The 23,356-nt window shown below is 36.4% G+C and overlaps 1 protein-coding gene across 5 annotated transcripts in view; it reads left to right on the top strand.

Annotated features, from left to right (window-relative positions):
* The window catches only part of FRMD3 (FERM domain containing 3), a 148,083-nt gene that overhangs the window by 105,798 nt on the left and 18,929 nt on the right, over positions 1-23,356 (top strand). For 4 of the 5 annotated variants that reach the window (XM_062019434.1, XM_062019437.1, XM_062019438.1 and 1 more), the window contains 7 exons: positions 419-542; positions 13,415-13,502; positions 15,291-15,379; positions 16,580-16,643; positions 17,666-17,754; positions 21,459-21,533; positions 22,050-22,118. In XM_062019434.1, the coding sequence (XP_061875418.1) occupies positions 419-542; positions 13,415-13,502; positions 15,291-15,379; positions 16,580-16,643; positions 17,666-17,754; positions 21,459-21,533; positions 22,050-22,118 (598 nt within the window). The remainder of the gene's footprint in view (positions 1-418; positions 543-13,414; positions 13,503-15,290; positions 15,380-16,579; positions 16,644-17,665; positions 17,755-21,458; positions 21,534-22,049; positions 22,119-23,356) is intronic. The other variant, XM_062019435.1, reaches the window with a different exon arrangement.

Genomic DNA, 23,356 nt, shown 5'->3' with positions numbered 1-23,356 from the left:
GACATGGAGGATAAATTGGTGTAAAAAAAGGTGAGAATAGGGAGTGAATTTAGTTCTGCCTTGTACCAAAATGACAAATAGTCAAAGCGGTATTGTTACCTATGCCTATGTTTTACAGAGCATGTTTCTGACACAGAAGATAGTTTAGCATTGCTAATTACTGCTGCAGATAATAAACCATGAACTTCACTTGAAACTTATTGAAGTGTCAGTTATAAGGATTTCATTGTGTCAGTTATAAAGATTTCATTGTTTCAGTAAACTGAAAATTCTTCAAAGTAGCACTTCTTGAGAGATGCAGAATTCATATGGATTGTGAAAATGTCTTGAATTACATTGTATTTACTGACTTTTATCCGTAGTAACTCATATTGCAATTGAATTTTTCTCTTTTCTTTTGTATTTCTCATCTGGTTAGCTGAGCTTGGTGATTATGATCCTGATGAACATCCAGAGAATTACATCAGCGACTTTAAGATTTTTCCCAAGCAGTCACAAAAGCTCGAGAAGAAAATAGCTGAAATGCATAAAAATGATTTCAGGTAATTCAGAATGCTGTTTAGTAAAGAGGCAGATAAGAAATATCTTTATCTGAAATACCATTTCAGCTTAGAGGATTTTATTTTCCTGTTAACCTTCATTAATCATATCTGATTCCTGCACATGTGCTGGTAATTTAGACTGCATTTGTCTGAAATGTAGGTCTGGTTAGTGGGAGCAGCTCACATCATGAGTACTGCTCTGTTCAGTGGAATAGCATCTTTAATTTAGAGATCTCATGTCTTTTGCTGTGAAATTTCTGCATGAAGTGCACTTATAAAATTCTTGATAGATACTGACCTGACTGAAACAGTAATTATTTTATCTGTAGGTTGTTAACATAGTGGTGAATTTCACAAAAATTTATTGTTTGAGTTTTGAATTATTTAAACTTCTTTGGAAGACTAAGGAGGTGAGATTCAGAACTCTACATGATCTTTTTCTGTCCTAAAGTTTTGATAGTGTGACAATGGGGAATGGAGAATGATAATCAGTCTTTTTGCTTTGAAGTTGAGTGTGTCCCTGAGGTATGGTGTTTCAGGAGAGAAGTAGCAGTGTGTTGTGCAACTATACCCTCTTCAGGATTGTCAGCAAATGGCATGCATAGTAGTTGTGACGGTAGCTTGCATGATGCCCTTGTCATTTCACTTAGTTGAGGATAGTTGTCAGAAAACTTGCAGAGGAAGAGGATCTGCAGAAGATCAAATGAAAGCAAATGATTAATTTCACACAGTAGGACAATTATTATTCAAAGGTTACAAGGCTTTTCGTATTTGCTTAAAACCTTTGTGTTTTGTTTTCATATTGCAATATATGTAGAATGCTTTGCTTAAGTATATGAATACTGTTTGTACAAAAATTAGATTATGAGACACCAAACTCCTGGGGGAAAAAAAAAAGAAAAATTTATTTTCAGAGAAGTTAAAACTGCTTTTTTTATAGAAGCCTATCAAATACATTGTTCAATCAAAGTGCAGTGTCCATGACAATGTGCTTGCCAGTATTAATGTCTTCTTTTTTCCTTCCTGAAGCCCGATATAATTTGTTTATATTTCATTCAATGAAATATTGTTTTAAAGTGGCACAGATAATATTTTTAGAGCAATCAAAGCTATGCTTGACATAGACCACAGAAATAGCCTTTAAAAAAACCCAAAACCCAGAATTTCCATAATATTCCATTTAGCGGCTACAGATTTCCATATAGTGTTCCATACTGTGGCCAGAGACTTACAGAGGATAAGTTCAACCTTTAATAACTACAGTCTTTTGTCAATTAAGCCAAATTGCAATTTAAAAGATTTTGATCAGTCCGGTTTTTTAAGAACATAGTAGTCCTTTATTTAAAGAGAGCAGAAGGGAAGGAAAGCTGGTTAGCCAAAGCTGGTGGCTGTTGTATTTCTGGAGAGATGTATTTTTCTGTATTGTTTTTTCTCTATGTGCATAATTCTGCCTATCCATCCTGAAATTAATCTGCTAGATCCTCTATTATTAATAACCAGGCTCTTTTTTTTGGGTTTTTTTGGTTTTTTTTTAAATCTAGTTTTTAAAAACCTCTTTTCCAGACAGTATAATGTTCCTGATTCTGGGACAGTAAATGTTATAAGCTTTAGCACAGGTCCTTCTAGGATTCTCTTAGTTGTGGATTCCTCCCATCACTAACCACTCAGTCTGTGAAAATGTCACAGAATCACAGAATCTTAAGGATTGGAAGAGACCTTGAAAGATCACCTAGTCCAATCCCCATGCCACCTGTTGCTCCTTGAGCTATCATGGGCCATCACTGAGAACAGCCTGGTTCCACCCTACTGACACCTGCCTTTGATGTATTTGTAAACATTAATGAGGTCACCTCTCAGTCTCCTGCAAGCTAAAGAGCCCCAGCTCCCTCAGCCTTTCATCATAAGGGAGATGCTCCACCTCCTTCATCTATGTGGCCCTGTACTGAACTCTCTCCAGCAGTTCCCTGTCCTTCTTGAACTGAGATGCCCAGACCTGGACATGATATTCCAGATGCAGTCTCATGAGGGCCAAGTAGAGGGAGATGTGTTCCTTGAATTGCTTCAGTAATCTTGGTCAGAAACATTATTCATTATTGCATTTTGGAAATGAGATGGTATCAACTTCTTTTTCCTGGGGATCTGTTGATTCTTGCAAAGAATTCTGTGAGGTGTTTGAGGCAAAACTATAATTTAAAGCAGAAGTCTTCTCATATATCCCACTTAAATGTATGTGTTCTTTCATTCTCTTTTTTTTTTTTCCCTCCGCCTTTGGATTTTTGTCAATTTGTATGTTATGAATGTCAGGCTTAGCTGGTTATAGCTTTTTACAGCCCTCAGGAACTCTTTTTTCTTTTGTTTATGTCAGCATCTGGTGTGCCTTACCTATTTGTCTGTTTAAAGACAGTTTCAGACCTGTGTGGATAGATACTATCTGGCAATTTTCCACTGTCTATCTTTGCAAAATTGATTATCCTCTTACATTTTTTACATCAGACTTTCATTAGGCTCATAGAAGTTTTAACTTTCTGGATATTTAATTACATGGATCTCTATTTTAGGAGTACAAATTAATAAAACATGTCTGTCATATAATGAACTAAATATAGAGAGTTCCAATGCTAGATGATCAGATTTCCTTATCTAGCTAGAAAAAGACAACTAGAAAAAACACTGAACTTACAGCATTCTGTCTGGTATTGATCAGTACATCTGATATACTGCATTCAATTATTTGAATCTTATGATAAGAATTAATATTTTGCTGCTCAATTAGTATTTAAAAAGTGCTGTAAAATGTTCATCTGACCTTTTATTAACAAGATATTTGAATGATATATTAGCTGAAGCTAACATGTGAGGACAGCAGAGGACAGCTGCCATTTAAACAGCTATTTTAATCCAGCTGCCATTATGTTACCCTCAGAAGATTCACTTCAGAGTTTCAGCACTGCAAGTCAATCCAATTCTTCGTTTTCTTCACGTGTATAAATAAACAAAGACTATGGCATATCTCTTCTTCAGCAGGCTCCCATATACCAGAGCCATGTGGCTTGGAAGAGGCCAATTTGTCACTGAATCCTGTTTTGACGTTCTCAAGGCCTCTTCGCTGGGCACTTCTTTTCTTCTGTCCTACAGCACAATGGAAGAATTTGCCTTTTTGAAAGGCACATAAAGACTGTGAGGGGAGTGTCTGGAAAGAAGTACTAAGATACTGTGATAGCTGCCAGTGACTTAGTGACTCATGTCATTTAGAAGCCTTGTTCTGATTAATTAACAGAGATATATCACATTGTGCTCCTATCCTTTATGGCTGTGAGAACATAGAATCACAGAATGGTAGGGGTTGGAAGGGATCTTTAGAGATCATCTAGTCCAACCCCCCTGCTCAAGCAGGTTCACCTGCATCAGGTAAAGAACTTTTTCCTTGTATTTTAAGTGGAAATATTTGTGTTCCAGTTTTCATCATCACTGGGTTTTATAAAAACGTGACCTTTGTTGTGACTTTCCATCCACAGCACAACTTCCACGTCACAGCAAACATATGAAAGTGACAGACAGAAATGCATATCAGCTTGACTGGGCTGTGATTAATTATCCTGTGAATTTTAATTATTCTTCCCTCAATAAGAAATGGAGAGGTTCAGGAATAACGTAATTGAACCCTACATTGATGGGGCAAATAAGTGCCTTGACTTCATCACAATACGTGTGCTCATTGTCCTGTCATTCCAAGTAAATCCTCTTTTGAAGCACAGTATACCACTGGGAAGCAAAGACATAATATGTAAGAATGCACTAGAATCTGGTGAGTCTTAGAGACTTCTTCTGAAGAGAATACAAAATCATTTCAAATGTTATGTTTCTGAGTATGGTTACAACAGAACATAATGGCTGACATTAACAGCTGCATTTCTGTTTCCCTGCTGCTTTTAACAGATTAGAAAATATTTGAGCTATAAAAATCTAGATATTGTGTGTCTGTATTCTGGTATACCATCTAACTGAAGTGAACTGAATGCTATGGTCCTGCCCCACAATGTTCATTTGTATGTCCCTAAACTATTTTAGTTAATATGTGTGCAAATGTTTGTACAGTTACTTTGCAAATTATGTCAGTGAAATGATCCAAGTTAAAAATAACTTTCCTTTGCTTGACTTCCATGCAAAACTACATGGAAACATGTGTTCAGTTCTCACCTATTTTTGCAGTCTTAAATATATTTAATACACTACACAGTGCTCACTCTGTAAAGCCATTTTTATTTCTGGTGACCAAAATTCCCCAGCTTAGCAAAAATACAGTGAAGAATTCCGTATAGATTTGAGAGAAATCAAAACAAAACTGACCCATCAAAGGAGGTTAAGCAGGGTCATGAAATCTTCTGGGTATAGGAGAGGAAAGCTAAGTGAAAGGTTAATTCTTCAAACATGACAGCAAGGATTATTAGGATTACAGGGCTTTTACGTGAAAAATCACTTGGGTGATCTTAATAATCTCTTTGGGATTTGAGGTTTTATTATGGTTTTTTTTTTAACCCATTCTTTCAGATGTTCCAAGAACAGTTGTACTTTTTCAATGTCAGAATCAGTACTGTTTGTTTGTTCAGGCAACCTGCACTTGTAGCTGGCTCAGTTTTACTTTTAGCTGTTGTTATTGGATTTTGTGGGCTCCTCCTATAAGAGAATAGATTTTGTATGTATCCATGTATGCACCTGTGTCAGTACTAGTTCCAAATAGACTTCTGTTGATAAAACTGTGGGATTTGCTTCAGATGACCAAATAAAACAGCAGATGTTTTTAGTGCAGTCACATTCTTTTCTCACTTTTTCAAGAAAGGGAATTTATGAATTTATATAACATCTTATGTCCTTTAACAGAATATTTGTTAATCTGATGAAATTCCCTGGCTTTTTAGAAGATACCCGTCAGATAGAGCTTTTTGAGTCCAGGTACCTGAAAATACAGAGATTTCCAAAGATGAGACCCACACAAATCCCTATCAAGAGAATCTATATTTATAGGAATCATAGGTTTTTTTCCCCTCTTTTTTCTGTTTTGAAAGGACTTGGTAGTTGAATAGAAACCATTTTTTTTCACATCTCACCTGAAAACTACGATCCATCTTTACTTAATATAAAATATTATGCCGTGCAATTTCTATGAAAGTGTTGTGTAAACAGCCATTAATTTATCTGAAAGCCCTGCGCAAACATTGACTTTGCTTGGTAAATTGTAGAGTTACATGATTTGTTCAAATGCCTGTTTCTCAGGCTGACCTCATATAGATAAATGCAGGTTATTTATTATTGCTTGGGATGGCCAGTGTGCATACAGGCTGAAGATGGTTGACTGCTACTGCATTGGCTGTTGTCTCCATCGTGTGCATCAAATACTCCAGCTTTTGCAAAAGCTGTACATGAGAGAGCATCTTTTGGGAGAAGAAGTTTTCCTCTGAGGGTGTGAAATCACTGCCATGTTCTGCTATTAACTGTCTTAAAAGCAATCTAAACTTTTAGGCTCAAGGGTAGAATTTTGTTGACAACCAGAGTAGCAAATTAATGCTTGTCTTTGATCCAAACTAAATGAGAAAGAATGTTTAAATTTTATTTAAAAGGCATACAACATTTTTATCCTTTGCTGTATCATGTGCACTGGATAACTACTCAAGTGGGATTTAAGCACTTTTAACATGTCCTCTGCTGCTCTAACTCTCATTGTACTCCCTTCACCATACCATTAGTTACCACGGATCTTCAGGCTCTGGTGCCAGAACAGGATTTCCCAATCTGTGCTGATCCAGCTCTCTAGCTCTTGTGCAGATATGGAGCTGTTAGTGGAGCCACTGGCAAGCATAACCCCAAATGTTACTATTGGACTGTATTCTGGGAGGCTTTCCTAGAAGGTTTGGCAAAGGTTGCTAGAAAATGCCTGTCTTCATGAGTGTTAATATTGTTTGATCCAAGATTAAAGCAACTTCTTGCATGCTGTTGAATATGTTAAAAAGTGCCAAAAGTAAATTCTCATTTAATAAGTCCAGAGTAAGATGGCTCTTCTATTTCATTTAAGAGCTTCTTGCAATTAAAACTACATATTATCTGCATTTGTGCATTTCATGCTGGCAGCACACTCATCTACACTTTTCATTTAGCTTCTTGTACTACCCTAATCACATTGGTATCTAACGGCCTTGTACACATGAAGGGAATCTGATTGGAAGGATGTGTGATATGCTCCAAAACTTGTGAGTCATGTTACAGAAGATAAAAGCCGTTTTGATGGGGACTGAAGATCTGCTTTACATGGAGGGGAGGGGAGAGTTTTGGAAAAGAGCAGGGCTTGGCCTGCAGCACGGATAGCTGACTTCCAGGCCTAAGAATCATAGAATGGTAGGGGTTGGAAGGGACCTTTAGAGATGATCTAGTCCAACCCCCTAGCAGAAGCAGGTTCAGCTAGATCAGATTGCATAGGAACATGGCAAAGTCTTTGTAGTTCTTAGCTATATCAAGGACTTCAGAGAGCTGAGGAGGGCAGTGATCTGTACTGGGAGTTCACAGGCAGATAGTGGTGCCAACTGCTCACAGTCCCATCTATGTTACACACCTGGGCTGCACTCAATCCTTGATAGCCCATGATGGTTTGTTTACAGTTTCCCAGTGTAGGCTTTTAGATTTTAGTCATTGGGCTACATGGTCGTGCATTTCACTGCCACTTCAAATTTATCTAATTCCCTCTAATTTAGGAGTCTGGTAGTAAAATGCTATTGTGTTTACTGTAATAAGTGTATATTTTTTTTTAAAAAAATCTATTCTGCTACATTTCCCAATGGTATTCTTTAACTTTGTAATTTTTATCCCTTGTCATTTGACTGAATTAGAGAGATGACTAGAATGTGTATTTATTAGAAGTCTGAAATAATAGATTCTCTTGGTCATCTAGTCCTTTCCCTGAAGAATGACACAGATTTACTCAAAGCTTAGTTCTAAAACATCTTTTTTTTCTATACAGATGTGTGCTTAAAACCAATTTAAATGAAGGAACCAACCTTGTAATTTCTAGATGCATTTAACAGAAAATGGTGAAAGTGACATGTTACTTTGTTGGACTGGTGCTTTCATGGCAAGGAGAATATTTCTAGAGCTACCTGAGCATGATTTTAATGGAAGATGCAGTTGTAGCGGTAATCTAGAGAAAGGAACTTGACAGTATATTTCCTCTTCTCTTTTCCCAAAGGTGTATGTGATACAATGAAAAACTGAAAAGATAATGTCAAAACATGTGATTTTTTTTTAATGGGAATTCCAAGAAGTTTTCAGTAGAAAGGATAATCTATTGAACTGAAAAAATCAGCCATTTTTATTGTAACATCAATTTGTTTTTAGCTTTAGGAAAGATTTATGTATGCGCACACACATCCGATCCCCCTGCCTTATCCGGCCCCCCCTAGAGGAGTGGTCATAATCATGATCTATAAATGCAATTTTCTTTACCAAGGTAGCTGTTGCCTGTCTCACGGTGAGGTTTAGATTCAGATTCTGCATATTTAGCATGCTGCTAAATGCAGGTGTCTGTGTGAATTTCTACAATGTAGAGATTTATTCATCAGCCGGAAGGACATACTTTCTCAGCCCCTCTCCTCTTTTCCCACCTCATCTTTATTTATGAGAGGATTTATGAGCTAGGTGTGCTTGGAACAGAAAGATGAATCTACTGTGATTTTAGAAACAGATAGATAGCTCAGTAGATGTCTCTGTATCACAGGAATAGATTTTAAAGTAATAACTGGTAAGTTAAAACTGCATCTATTGAATAGGCTTAAAGCTGTCTGTGTCACTGCATCAATTTATGAAGTAAAGCTGAAATACAATTACCTAAATACAGATTTCAGAGATACCGTCTCAGCCTGATCTCTGAAAGCAGAAAAGTAATTTCAAACGTTCTGGTAGAAGGAGCTACGTAAACGGCACATGTCATTACAGTGTGCACATTGTCATTTCACAAACTCACTGGAAGAATTTTATTATTATTTTAAAATCATTTTTAATGTTTTTGTCATCCTAGGATTCTGTCAGAGAGAAAGAAACAATTTTGAAGTACAAGTTAAAATCAATATTTAAGTGTTCTGGACTTTTGTAAGTATTTAATGTTCCAGCAACATTTCAGCAGTCCAGTTACTTGCTGAGCAATAAGTTCTTTCTTCATATGCAGGCTCATTTAAAGGCTTTTTTCTCCCTGTTGCCAGTGGCCCTGGCAGGGCCAGCAGCACTACTGCCCGGGCAACGTACAAAATTTGGCTTCCCTGTTCTGTGACAAACTGAGCCACAGCCTGCAATGCTATTTCATTTATCAGTGTTTTCACTGAATGCTTTTATCTGAAATTATCACCACCATTGTGCTATTGTCTCCAGTACAACTGAAGCCCTGATAATTGTAGCAGATTTTTGTTTCAATACTACATAATCCTGCTTAGCATCTCCATCACAACTGTTTAAAAACATCTCACTGTCTGCCAAAACTTCCTGAGCTTAAAGAAAAAGTAAAAACTACTCAAGACCTTTAGCACTGTAATTTTATAGCAATTGGAGTCTCAACTACCTGTAAAAAGATTAAAAGAACCAACAGTAAAACCTCAGCTGTGAGGTAAGCAGTTCTGTCATCAGTATATGATGTAACTAACTAAACCTGTTGATTCTTTATGCAGAAGTCTGCCACTTATATTTTTTTTTTTTAGTTTAGAAGGAAACACAGGTAACCTTGTTCTGATGAGGGGTGTCCTGTGCAAGAATTGAGATATAACAAGAATATTTCATAGGAGATCCTTATTGAGATAGTCACTGTGATCTCTCCTGAGTCTGTAGTGAAGTATGACCACAGTTGCAAGGCAGAGCAAAGGGTAATTGATGTAGACTAAATGTATGTTATTTAAAGCTTTATGTCTGGTATTTTTGATGATTTGCATGAAGGTGAATATGTAATACTTCTAGAAGCCAGATCATTATGTACATAGTTATTTATTCTTTGAATTAATTACGTTGAAACACCTTACAGACTACAAATACCCAGAAATTAACCATATACTGGCTATGGTAAAGTACAGTATTGCTGTTATATTCTGCAGCAAGTGTCATATGAGGAACAGCTGAGGAATCTGGAGCAATTTAGCCTGGAGAAAAGAAAGCTCAGGGGAGACCTTCTCACTCTCTGCAACTACCTGAATGGAAGTTGTAGCAAGGTAGGGTTGCTCTGTTCCCCCTAGTAACAAGCAACAGAACAAGTGGAAACAGCCTCAAGTTGCACCAGGGAAGGTTCGGGCTGGATATGAGGAGGAATTTCTTTACTGAAAGGGTTGTCAGGCAATGGAATGGTCTGCCCAGGGAATTGGTGGAGTCACCATCCCTGGAGGTGTTTAAGAGATGGTTGGATGTTGCACTTAAAATAATAGTCTAATAGTTGATAGGGCTGGAACAAAGGCTGGACTCAGTGATCTTAAAGGTCTCTTCCAGCTGAAACAATTCTGTGATTCTGTGACTTTAAGTAACTTTGACATAGATATGAGGCACAAGGATGCCTTTTAGTAGTAACAATAATAGTATATTAATAGTAGTATTTCACAGCACAGTCAGCAAGAAAGTCAGAGAAGACAGATGAAGTGACTTCACTAAGATTATTCAGAAAACAAGAAACCAAGAATAGCATTGAAAATGCCTTTCCCCCCCCACCCTGTTATTGCTAAATATTCTTCTCTGTTTGTTAAAAGGCATTAATGCTCAATCCTTGAGCATTATCTCATCCTTGACTTTCACTAAGTTCATTACTTTATTATGTAATAGTTACATACCTTAAAGGGAAGGTATGAAGGGGAGGAATTTCTAGAGTGAATCGGTCTTGGCAGCCAGCAAAACAAGTAGATCATTGCTATGGCATACCCTGGAAGTCTTCCCTGTGAAGCCTCCTGGCCTTTGAAGTGCTTTAGAGTTGGGGGCCCTGTTAAGGAATTAAACAGAGCTTGTAATCCTATAGTGTACGCTTTTAATGAGCCTAAGGGAAAAAAGAAAATGTGTTGCAGATTTCTCACTTTTCTATTAATATCTTTGTTTCATTAAAATTTCATTAGGAATCTTTAGATTAATTGATTCCTAAATTGAATCATTTATGTAGCTAATAACTGTGAAGCCCTGCTTTCACGAGTAGTCCAGATTTTACTAATTGTGTGGTATACGGAACCTTTTCTATGTAATGGTTTCTTTTACCGGTTCTATTCAAAACGTTTGGCATGCTGTGTCTGGGTGCTATAGTGGGTGCAATGTTTGGCAAGGGAGTACTTCTTCTATTTCATGCTGAATAGATACTGAAAAATTTGGGAAGCCATGTAGGATCAAAAGCAGCAAGTACCCTGAGAGAGAGAGAGATCTGACTTTCCTGAGAGAACTGAGTTACAAACCAGCAGAGAGGCGTTGTCTAAATGTTCCCTGTTTTGTGTGTGTAAAGAGTGTTAAGATGCATTATTTGAAACACTTTCGTAAGGAAAGTACATTTTTGTGTAAGACTCTTTGTTGCATGTAGAAAGCTTAAAGGCTTTTAAACAAAGCTAATCAAAGGCATGTCTAATGTTAAATTAGTGATTGTTTATAAAATGTTGACTTTACTGATAGAATTTGCTATGGGTACATTTTTATTTAGTAAAGAAAATTTCATTACTAAGTTACAAATGAAAAACATATTAAGTCTTGAATTAACTTGTCAAGTTAATTCCATGATAAAAGATGAATGATTTTTTTTTTCATTTGATATTACCCTTGACTGGCCTACTTTGTGATGTTCATTTAAAGCTCTCCTCAGGAGTTGTTTGATTAGCCTGTAATCAAATAAGATCAAACTTGTCCATGTCTTCTGCTTTTTTTTCCCCATGTACCACAGCATTGTACTTGATGTATGCAAAGACAGTGTAGTTTCAGATACTAGAGATGAGAAGAGTAAACTGTAGTTAGTTTTTTAATGTGTCTTTTTTAATAGTAAGTGAAATTGAATAATTTTTTTTCCTTTTTGGAAATCCCAAAACCACCAAATCACAAATTACCTTTCACTTTTTTGTGCCTTTCAAACCAGAAGACTAAGTACTTCATAGCAGCAGAGAGAGGTGGGAAAAAGATGCATTTTATGATCTTATTTTTCTATAAGGCCCAACTTCCAATATGCAATCAAACCATCTATTTTTTTAGTTTTTCACTATGCAACATTATTGTTCTAAGTAATTTAGGTAAAGTTAGTCACTTCTGTCCTGTGCAGTTGGTACCTGAAACAAACTTGGTGCATCTTTAAGGTTAATTTGTGGTCTTACAATTGTGATTTGGCAAAATAAACATTTTTGTTTTGTTTGCTGCTTTTATGGTGTATTCCCCTTAAATACTTAGCTGTGTAAATGCACATTTATGATTTTTGGTATTCCACTTGATACGTATTCTTCTCCATTGGAAAGTGCTGAGAAAGAGAACTAAAAAGGGTGCTTTTTCCCTAATCATGTGATTTTTCTTCTTTAAAAGCTAAACTTCACCAAAAATGTGATCAGAAATAAAGTGCAAGCAGTGTAGTATGAAAGAGCATGAGAAGACATATGGAAGAAGCCAAAGAAGTTATCATGGTATAATGTGGTCAGTCATGGTGTGGCTGGAAAATAATGAGCAGTGAAGTACAAAAAAGCGTGAGTTAGAACTTGGTAGCAGAAAAGGTTATTGACACTTTGCCACAGGACATCAGATTGTTAGGTTCAAAACAGGATTTGTCATTTCTGAGCATGCTGGACATTGCCGTATTTGTTAAACTGAACTTTGGGCCAGATACTGAATCTTGTATATCAATGCTTCTTGCTTTCTTGCTACTGAGGGATAGCAAGCTTACAGGGAAATTATTCCACATCAGTGCACAGAGCAGTTTTTAAATGCCAGTTCCTGGGTGCCATTGGTCACAACCTGAGATTGGACCCCAAAACACAGAGGTGGGATAAGAAATAGCTATTTCTGTGTTCTTTGAAGATTTGTCTATGGCTCATTTTTGGAATAATTTATGTGAGAAGCACTTTTGAGACCTAGCTTTGTAAAGGTCCTAAGCAGTACTCACTGTCACAAAACTATACTGACAGAGTCATGTACTCCAGTCATGCAAATACATAAAATTAATAATAATAATGATATTAATCTATGTTAAAGCTTCTTGTAACGGCAAGAGTTAGAAGAGCAAAAATTAAATACTAAAATTTACTCTGGAACTCAAGCCTTAACGTACCATGTTTCAGGCTTTAGTGTATATGTATGGTTGATTATAGACACCCTAAAAATAGGGGCGTATAATGGAAATGCTGGCAGATTCTGTACTATCATGGTGGTAACAGGCACTGCTATAATTAGTCATGCATCCAAGTAGACAGTGTAATATGATGTCTGTATTTATACCCTGCACTGGAAGGAATGTTTGTTAATCTGCACAATCCTTTTAAACAGGCTGGGGAGCAAGAATTTATGGAAAAAAGATGCTGAGGTTTATTTAATGCTAAGGCTGACGTGTGTACGTATCAAAACTCAACAAATGCCTGCAGGATATTGGATAACTCTGATTAACTGTATAACATGTTATCATCTCATCATTGAGGAAAAAAAAGCAGAATTTATCTGAAAATGTCAGGCATTGTACAACTCAGCAGAAGAAAACACATGAAAAGTTTTCTGTCTCTATATTATAAAGAAAATATGGTTGAAATAATTTGTATTTCAATACGAACTTTTTTTCTCTCCTTTTTTAGACTTTTAAAGTCTACAGTAAAAAAGTAGCTTTCTCATATTTTCCTTTTGCTATCAAACTACTGTTTCTTCTGTAATTTCAGAGGTCAGAGCCCTGCTGTTGCTGAATTTAACTTGCTCCTGAAAGCATACTCTTTGGAAACTTATGGTGTTGATCCTCATCCTTGCAAGGTAACAGTTCTTTTTGCTGACATTTTTAAAAATGGTTTTTTTAGTAACATTTGTTAAAAAGCCATTAGTTTAATTGATTTAGCTCTGTTTTTCATCTGGACAGAAATAGGGAGTAATTTATAAAAGAACTTGCTCTGAAACTACGTATTATGTTTAACCTTGGAAGAACATTGACTGTTTGACCTTTCTGCATCAAAGGGCTTTTTCTCCAGAGGAAGCAGAATATCATGGGATGATGTAGTAGAATGTCATGACAAAAGGTTTGATTATACTTCATAACTACTTTGCACTTAATGCAAAGCTTTCTCTAGGTAATGTAGGTGTAAAATATTTTGTGTTTGCAAAGATTTTAAGGTTCCAGTGCTGTTCTGTCCAGAAGATGCAAGAAATTTTTAGTCCTTGGCAGAGAAGTTTTTCAAATACCATCAAAATACACAAATCTTAGGAAGAACAACAAACCAAATGTACAGAGAGGAGAATGAAGTATGTATTTGCATATTCCTCCAATTCACTGTTTTATGGTTCTCTAGAAGACAATGATTTTAGTTACCAATTCTGATTGTCCCTTACACCTGTGTTTTCAATTACTTACTTTTATCTGAATAATTTGCAGTGCTTGTTTTTAGTGTTACCTGTTTAGTGTTGCAACTGCTGCTTTTAATTTGGCTTGTATACTGTCTCATTTGGTAGAAGGGAAAGATTGTCCAACTGCTGTGCCGATGAGTGCCCTTAAACAGTCATCCCTAACATAAAGCATAGATTTCATGTATATTTTGCTATGTGAACTGTGCTCCTCTGTGAAATACAGGGTCAGGTTCGGAGCTCAGTGAAGTCAGCAAATTAGTAAACTTTACTTCCAAAGTATACTTCAGATTTTCAAGGTCATCCTGGAGACTTATATTGGTACTTAGGACAGTGTCAAAACCTGTTCAGAATCTCCTCGTGTGCAGCAGGGCTTGTAGTGTAGGGCCATGCAGAGGGTTTCCCGGCACATGCTTGAAGAAAGCTTTTCAGTCTTCTGGAAGTGAACTGTGAAACAAGGTGTTTCGTAGTTTCACAAGATGTTTCTGACTTCTTAAAACTTGCTCCTTCCAGTGCTGTGGCTGCTACGCCAGTAGCCTCACAGCTGATGTTGCCCATTTTTTAATGATTGAGCGTAATGCAAAATAAAGTTGACTAACTGTAGAAAAGTAGAGGTCAGGAACTTGAAATGGACAGGAAGTCCAGTTAATACACAACTTACCTGCATCATTGCTCAATAAGTAAAAGCCAGAACTTTGGAATTAAAATTTTTTAAAATGATCTTTCTTATTTGAAGAGCAAATACCACTATATGTTCTAATTTGTACTCAAGAGTACACTCTCAGCAGTGCGTTCTACACAATATCACACAGAGAAACAACAGATTGTGAAATCTTTAAAAAGTTGGTATTGAAGCAGATATGAATCCCTGATTTGTAGTTACTCAGCATACTAAGAATGGGACATGCATAGAAGGATGTTTTCAACAAAATTAGTAAGCATACCCAAGGATTCCACATTGTCATCAGCTACAGTTAGGTGGAAACAAAATGTAGGAAGCTACTACTCATTTAAATGCCTAGAAATAAATGAGTCCTGTATTGTCAAGAGGAGTCTTTAGGAGCATACAGTGTGAAGGCAAAATTTGTTTCAAAAAGGAAAAAAAAAATAGAGGTAATCTGTAATGTAGTAACAATTTATGCTATCAATAGGAAATATCATGCTGGATAAGGGAAAATTTTACTTCTGTTTTTTTTCTCTTTCAAGGACTCAACTGGGACAACTACATTTCTGGGATTCACAGCTGCAGGATTTGTAGTTTTCCAGGGAAATAAAAGAATTCATTTGTTAAAATGGTAAGCAAATGAAATAAGAGTAGATTAATAACAGTAGATTAATATGCAAGAAAGCTCCCTGATAGCTGAGTAACTTACGCTCAGAAGTGTAAAGTCAATATAGTCCTGTCTGTATGATTCAGTTTCCTGTGGAGTTCTGGAGACATGTCTGTTAAGTATCACCCATCTGTGATCCTAGATTTGTGCTGTAGTTTCCCTAGGGTTAATTTCATATAGCCTTAATCACAGCTCTTTGGTGCTTTTGGCCTAAGGACAATGTAACTGTAATAATATCACTTTACTGTGTGCCAAGGAGAGAATAGCAATTGCTAAGCATCTATCCACCATACTGTGGGAAATGAGTTTCACAGCGCTCGTTTTTTCATGTTACTTAAGGATAATGTATCCTTTTGGAGATCTCAGCTAGTATTAGCTGAAATTTGCACTGAACTGTAAAAATCCAAATTAATATTTGTTATTTTTCAATAAAATTCAATGGAAAAGCTTTCTCAACTGGAATGACTTTTGTTGCTGTTGTTTGATGTTAAAACAAAGCTCTTTTTACAAAGTTTCAGGAATAGCATTATCCTTCCCTCCAGAATAATACTTGTTTCAACCACCTGACTTGCAAACAATTTAGAGAAATTTATGAAAAACTATGGTGTCTCCATTTTAGCTATGGTACTGACAAAATCTCTGTTACAATTTAAGCAAAGACATCGTATTACCTTTACATGGTGCACCATAATTCCATGTTCAGATTGTGCTTTCAACCTTGATTAAATTAAGTTTTGACATGGATTTGCAACTCACAAGGGCTCAGTAGTAAGTGCTGTCCAACCTTTTATTTTTCCTTCAGTTGTGTTCTCTCTGTAAGTAGTCAGTTACTAAAATGTGCAATATGAAACCAAATATAAATAGAGATAAGAGTATTCTCTTTCCCTTGATTTAATTACCTTAGATGTTCCAAGGTGTTATAAGAGGATTTGCAAACTGTGTAATAAATAGAACATAAATATCAGCTTCTGCCTACTTTTAATTTCCCCTTCATTTTCAAGCAGACAAAGTTAAGATTTTTTGAAGGTGCGTATGGATGTAAAAGAAATACTTTGGGCTTATGTTCTCTACCTTGGGAATCAGAGAAATTTGCATGTCAGTTGCTTTTCTTACTTGTAGACTTATCTATTTTTTTCTATATTTAAATGATCTTTCTCTTTCTAGGTGTGATGTCTATAAACTGAAATTTGAAGGGAAAACATTTTATGTGTTTGGAGCTCAGAAAGAGGTCAGGTTTAAATATTTTTATAGAACTTTTGTATTTGATTTAGCATTAACTAAAACAACTTTTTAACTACACAAAGTTCTAAACATTCAATAATTGTTCTTCATGTTGTAACTAAAATATAGAATGTGACTGAATGTGGACATTGCTGTTGTCAAAAGTGTCTAATTTGCAAAGGATTGAGAGATCTGTCACTTAACATTAATGCCATACTGTGTTGATCCCTCATGGTTTTGATTGTCTGTCTAGTAAAGTTTTGATGGATTTTAAAGCACTAAATCTGTACCCATCCATACTAAAGCATGAGTGACATCTGTACATGATTGAAAATTCAGATGAGCTTTGATACCTGTATCAGTATGAGATGTTTTTGGCTAATTATGGTCATTTCCTCAAACCTTGTTCAGCTGAATAAGCTGGAGTCTATCCTAAGTACTTAGGAGTCCTGAAATTGGCCTTTTGCCATTGAAATCGTGGAGATTTTTGCCTATAGCATGCTATAATCAGTTGTTCCCTTAGGGCACAGTGATGTAGTCCAAGATTATGACTTTGGATGCATTCTAGGTGAGGAATAGAAAGTGGAGGAAGGAAAGAATGCCATCGGTATCGGGGTCTGTTTGTGTAATTGCAAAGAGGATTTAATAGTAAGATATAAGGAGCAGGAGATCTGGCTGCCAAGCAGTGCATCCACAATGCAACATGCAGTATGAACAGACAGACTTTCTTCCTTTGGTTTTGATCTGAATACAATTGGTACAGTTTGTTCTACAAGCCAGTTGTACATATGCTCTTCTCTGCTGCCTCCAAGCATCCCCATTTAAACTACCTAACCAGTTGTTTCAGCAATAAAATATCAGCTACCTACGGGGTGTACTTCTGTATGTGAAATACAGATCGAGGCTACACATTAAAACTTGATCTTCAGTATATCCAGTTCATGGTAATGCCTTCAGGTACAGCTACTTTGGTCTTTGAGAATTCAATATGTTCATTACTTTTATTTGCCTTCTTTTCCTTGCACTTAGAAAAAGGCTGTGCTGTCATTCCATACCTCTACACCAGCAGCCTGCAAGCATCTTTGGAAATGTGGTGTGGAGAACCAGGCTTTTTACAAGTATGTAAACGTGAAGTAATTCTCTATAGTAAAAGTAAAAAAAAAAGGTGCATGTAAATAAAAGATTGTTCAATGAGAAATGTTACATTTTGTTAACAGAATTCAAAGCAAGCTAATTGGGAGTATTTCACTTCAAACCAGTGTGATTTGTTTAAAATCTCAATGAGACAAGACTGTTCTGGCAGTGCTTTTTCCAACACACTGTTTTTGTTGCTCTGTAGTGTGTCATTGGACGGACACAATACTGCATTTGTGTCTGGCAATTTAGTTACTAAATTTAGCCCTGCTGTTAAATACCTTGAGAATGGAGGGAATAATCTGTTATGCTTGATTCTCTGGGCCCTTCTGCCAGCAGAAAGACTGAAAAAAATTCACTGCAACAATTTAAAAAAGACAAGAAAGCGTTCTCAGATACGTTTTGAAAGATGCCAGCCACCTTGATTTTGGTTTGTTTCTTTTTAAAAAGACTGTAAATGAACAGGAAAAAAAAGGAGTATCTTCCTCCCTAGTCCCTTAAAGTGAACTTGAAAATAATTCCTTGTTAAAAACTCTTATGCAACCTTTCTGCCCTCCATTGACTTTGTTAGCTCTTTCTATTGATACCTCCCTTTAGACATGTAGCTGTTAGTTTTGATACTTAGTGTCTCCTTAGGGCATCTTGCATATTTGAGAAAATTTACTGTTTCCCTGTTGGAGCATAGCAACACCGGGGGCTGCTGTAAGATTAAATAATACATAGCATAGGAAAAATGTGTCTTCTGACATGGATATTAATGACTTGCTCTATTTTGATGAAGATTCTGTCTTTAGTTTCAACACCAATACAATAATGTATCTATATAATCTATTCAATGAAGAAACAGGAAATGTGAGCTGTCACAATACAGCTGTGAATTTTCTATATTAACATCTAATGTGTTTGAGACTCAATTAATAACAATATTATCAGGAAGTGTTTTCCATTGGAAATACATGTAAGTAGGAAAATAGTGTGTGATGTTTGAGAGGTTTTATTTTATGTTACTAGAAATAAATACAAGGAATAGGAAACAATGTTCACTTGTCCTGTTTTTGTCTGGGACAGAGTGAATTTTGTTCCTAGTAGCTGGTATAGAGCTGTGTTTTGGGTTAACACTGAAGAGACTGTTGATAACACAGGGATGTTTGGTTACTGTTGAGCAGTGCTTGCACATTGTCAAGACCTTTTCTGCTTATCACCCTGCCAGGCCAGCCAGGGGGCACCAGGAGCTGGGAAGAAGCATGGCTAGGACAGCAGATTTGAACTAGTCAAAGGGCTATTCCACAGCAAAGAATGTCAAGGCCAGTATATGCTGTGAGAAGGTGGCAGGAAAGGGTGAATCTCCTTGAAGTTGGCAGGGAGGAGTGAATCTCTGCTCAGACATCAATCTAACTCTCTCGCATATTTATTTTCATGATTATTTAAAATTATTAATATGTATTGTTAGTGGTTTTGTTTCATTTTAGTTATTAAACTATTCTTTTCTCAATCCATGAGTTTTATCTTTTTTTTTTTCCCACTGACAGGTTGTGGAGCAGTAAGCAAGTGGCTGCATGGTGCTTGTTTGCTATCTAGGATTAAATCACAACACCTCTAAAGGAGAAAAATTAATGCTCAAAGTAAAGATATCTGAGGGAGACTTACAGGAATATCATCTCTTTGCTTTTATTGTTAAATCAGTGTAATATTAACTGTTTGGATTTTGGTCACAAATATATGGTTGTGGTGGGTTTGGCTTTGACTACATGCCAGATGCCTACCCAGCTGCTCTCGCTCCCTCTCCTGAACAGGTTAACAGAAAAGTACGATCAAAAATCTCATGGACTGGGGTAAAGACAGAAAGATTGCTTAACAATTACTATCATAGGTGAAACAGATTTGACTTGGGGAAGGTTAATTTAATTTGTTTCTCACCTTTTTACTGTACTTTTAAATGTCAATAAAACACCTCTCCCCTATTCCTTCCCACACTCAACTTCACTCCTTCATTTCCAAGTCCTCTATGTCCTCCTTGCCTGAACAGTGCAGGGAGGTGGGAGTTGCAGTCAGTTCATAGTAGTTTCTATCTACTACTTCTTCTCCCTCACAGTTTTCCTGTTTCAATATCCTTCATGAACAGCTCCAGCATGGGCCCTTCCCGTGGGCTTCAATGCTTCAGGATAAACCTGATGCAGGATGTGTTGGTTCCTCTCCATGGGCTACAATTCTTGTGAGGATTTGTCTTCTGTGTGGGCTCTCCACAGACTGCAACTTCCCTCAAAGCATGCACCCACCTGCAGGGTCCTCCATGGCTGCAGTGTGGATATCTGCTGTGGCCTGGTCTTCCATGGGCTACAGGGGCCAGCCTCACCGTGGTCTTTTCCACAGGCTGAAGGGAAATCTCTGCTCTGGTACCTGGAGCATCTCTTTCCTCTCTGACCTTGGCATCTGCAGGGCTGCTTCTCTCATATTTTTTCCTACTTTCCAAATATCTTCTGGTCACTACTATGGAGTTATTTCTTTAGCATGACTGTTTGTTTCAATGGATATTCAATGATATCAATATCATTCAATGGAGAGAATATTCAATGATATTCAATGGAGAGAATCTACCTGGCTGGAAAATAGTAATGGTTAATATGTAGATTGCAGAAGAATAGCAGCAGTCCTGCAAACATGAAACTGAAGCCAAAGCAATCCGTAAACAAAGGCTTTGTATAGTAGTTTTGAAACAGAAAAAAACCCCCATATGTTTCAGAGAAACTGAGCATTAAATAAATCTTGTCTTTTTATGTTCTGTAGTATACTAACAAGGTATTCTAATAAGATTAGGACAAATGTGTCCAGGTTGTGTAAGTAATTCATGATAATTACCTTTTCCCTTGATTAGATTGGGTCTTTTCCTCTGCTTAGAAGAGCTTGAGACTTGGAATTTAAACTAAGGTTGTGATGACTTGGCATATCTTGAAAAACAGAGCTTTAGTTCTGTCTCAATCCGGGCTCATGGTTGAATGTTGTGGTTATTTTCAAGCAGATATAAATCAGAACAGATTTGTCCTACTAGGATCTGGAAATGGGGGACTCAGTATGAAATCAGTTTGCCATTTTGAAGGCAGAGAACAAGGAGATAGTATATCTGAGGTACTCTTCCATGTTCTTTGTGATGAAAGACTGTGATAAAAGGTTGTTCTGTACCTTGTGATTAGAGAGAAGTAGTAGAATATGATGTAAGCTACTAAGTTGACTGTATAGAGACATTGGAAATGCAACTACTTTGGAGATAAGTGTTACCACTTCTTTATTATTTCTTTGTTTTATGAGTGAGAAACTGGGACTAGCCTATCTTCCCACAATCAGGGCTGATGTTAGGGCAGACTTGTCCTAGGGGCTTTTGGTGTACCATATCTTCTTTCGTCCTGTGAATTAAAGTCCCCAGAGATGCAGCAAGTCTCTGTGTTTAATTTTCTTGCTTTCCAGTCCAGGTAATCACTTCTTTTATGTACAGTCGTTCCATACTGTCTGAATTGTTTTTTGTTTGCCTTATATTCTAAGTCATATAAAAGCCTTAAGAAAAGTTTGAAAGCCCATTAATTGAATATTATTTTGTGATATAAAAATAAGGAAGCTTCTAGTTTGCTTTATTCACATTTGCTATCAGATTCTTTCTGTGTTGAAAATGTGACAGCCTCTGTTCTTTTTCTTCAAGGTATGCAAAATCCAGCCAGATCAAGACCATGTCCAGCAGCAAGATATTTTTTAAAGGCAGTAGATTCCGATATAGGTGGGTGTTTGCTGGTTTGGGTTTTTTTTTCATGTAAACCATTTCAGAAAAAGAAAATGTCAGTAATTACTCATGGTTAATTGGAGACTTTTCCTTCTTGAAGATGTGTTCACACGTAATTCAGGTCAGGATTGTAAAGATTCTCTATTGTCTCTTTAGCATGACATATAAGTTAAACTGGAGGCTTCATACAGTCTTCTGTCAAAGTGCAGTTTCACTAGAACAAGGATCCACTTTTGGTGCAGTTTCTGTAAAAACGAGGATGCATGGCCAGTGTGGGGATTGTATTCCCTCTGGATCAGGGGTTCATTAGTGGGATAGTCCACTCCTAACATTCTCTACAAAAGGTAGCTTCAGTAGCTTTGATATAATTTTTAGTCTGGGACATTATATATCCACTACATTTTTTTTTTTTTTACCATTTCTTGTTTTGAATGTAACTTAATTCTTCATATATGTATAATGCATTGCATGTGATAAGCTCATATTGAGTATTTATTCCATGTTTTGATGCAGTGGAAAAGTAGCCAAAGAGGTTGTGGAGGCAAGCTCTAAAATCGAGAGGGATCCTCCTGAAGTTCACAGGTATGTCTTGACCTTCAATATTAAAGCCTAAGGACTAAGAAGGATTATTGTTCTCTACAGAGAAATGCCTTTTCCTTTACTGTGAGATGTAGTGGCTGTCTTTCTGAGCTTCCACAATGAGGCACGCAAGATGCACAAAATACGTGTTGCCAGTGTTAGAAAATCCTGGCAACATGTTGTCTCGTACACCAGTGAGCTTAATCTGTGCTGCTTTGAAGCTGGATTTAATCAATCGTTCAGAGAAGGAGCTTGTATTATTTTCTGTGTCATGACATAGACTGTTATTATGTGATCCTGACAGAAAAGTACTTTTCATTTCATTCCTAGTTATTGCCTGGTTTTGAAAGATTCTGTTTTTTGTATGCATATAGTTATGTTCAGAAATATACTTGATAGGTTTTCCATAATGCAGTCACATTAAAAAGCAGAATGTTCTTTCACGAAGAGGAAAAAGATCAGAGAATCTTATTTTCAGAGAAAAACATGAATTGTTAGAAATAAGCAGGAGTCTTTACAGGCAAACTTATGCTGTCTGGTCCTTATCAGTCATTGTAGTGAATATGAAAATTGATAAGAACCTAATTACAGTCCTTCAGAAAGGAAGAAAGAGCCACCAGTGAAAAGCTATTTTAAACCATTTTTAAAAGATTACTTACCTTTGTGAACATTCTAGAGCCATCTCTCTCTTTTTATTGTGATTTTTTTTTTAAAGGTGGGGTATATGTGTTTGGTTAATTTGTAATTTAATATGGCTAGTCTATCTATATTTGAGAGAAAAGGGGATTGTCTTTACTAAAGAGTGGGAATGTATTTGCAGCAAATATTTATAAACATGTTATTCAACCCTACTATGTAATTAATAGTAAGGCCATGCAGGAATGCTTTTGACCAGGCTCTTGCAGACCATATTTAGAAATGGGTTAAGTGTCCCTTCCAACCCCTACCATTCTATGATTCTATGATTTTAGCTGACACTCTAGCATATATTAATTGAGGACACAGAAGGCAGAATATAAGTCCGTCATAGAGGCATTGTGGAATACTTGAGTACACAAATGTATTTTAAATGAAAATAGTTACTCACATAAGGAAATAATTTATCGCCTACTTTCCATAGTATTTCTTTTTCCCATAAGATCAGAAAAGATTTTAATGTAAAATTATTCCTTATCTTCTATTTTGCTTTTATTTGCTTTCAATATTTAAAATAGTTTAAACATATTGTTTGAAAGTTTTAG

This window comes from Colius striatus, chromosome Z, assembly GCF_028858725.1.
Source record: "Colius striatus isolate bColStr4 chromosome Z, bColStr4.1.hap1, whole genome shotgun sequence".
Classification (NCBI taxonomy): Eukaryota; Metazoa; Chordata; class Aves; order Coliiformes; family Coliidae; genus Colius; species Colius striatus.
Note: the sequence above shows the minus strand (reverse complement) of the source record. Positions and strands in the feature narration are given on the sequence as shown.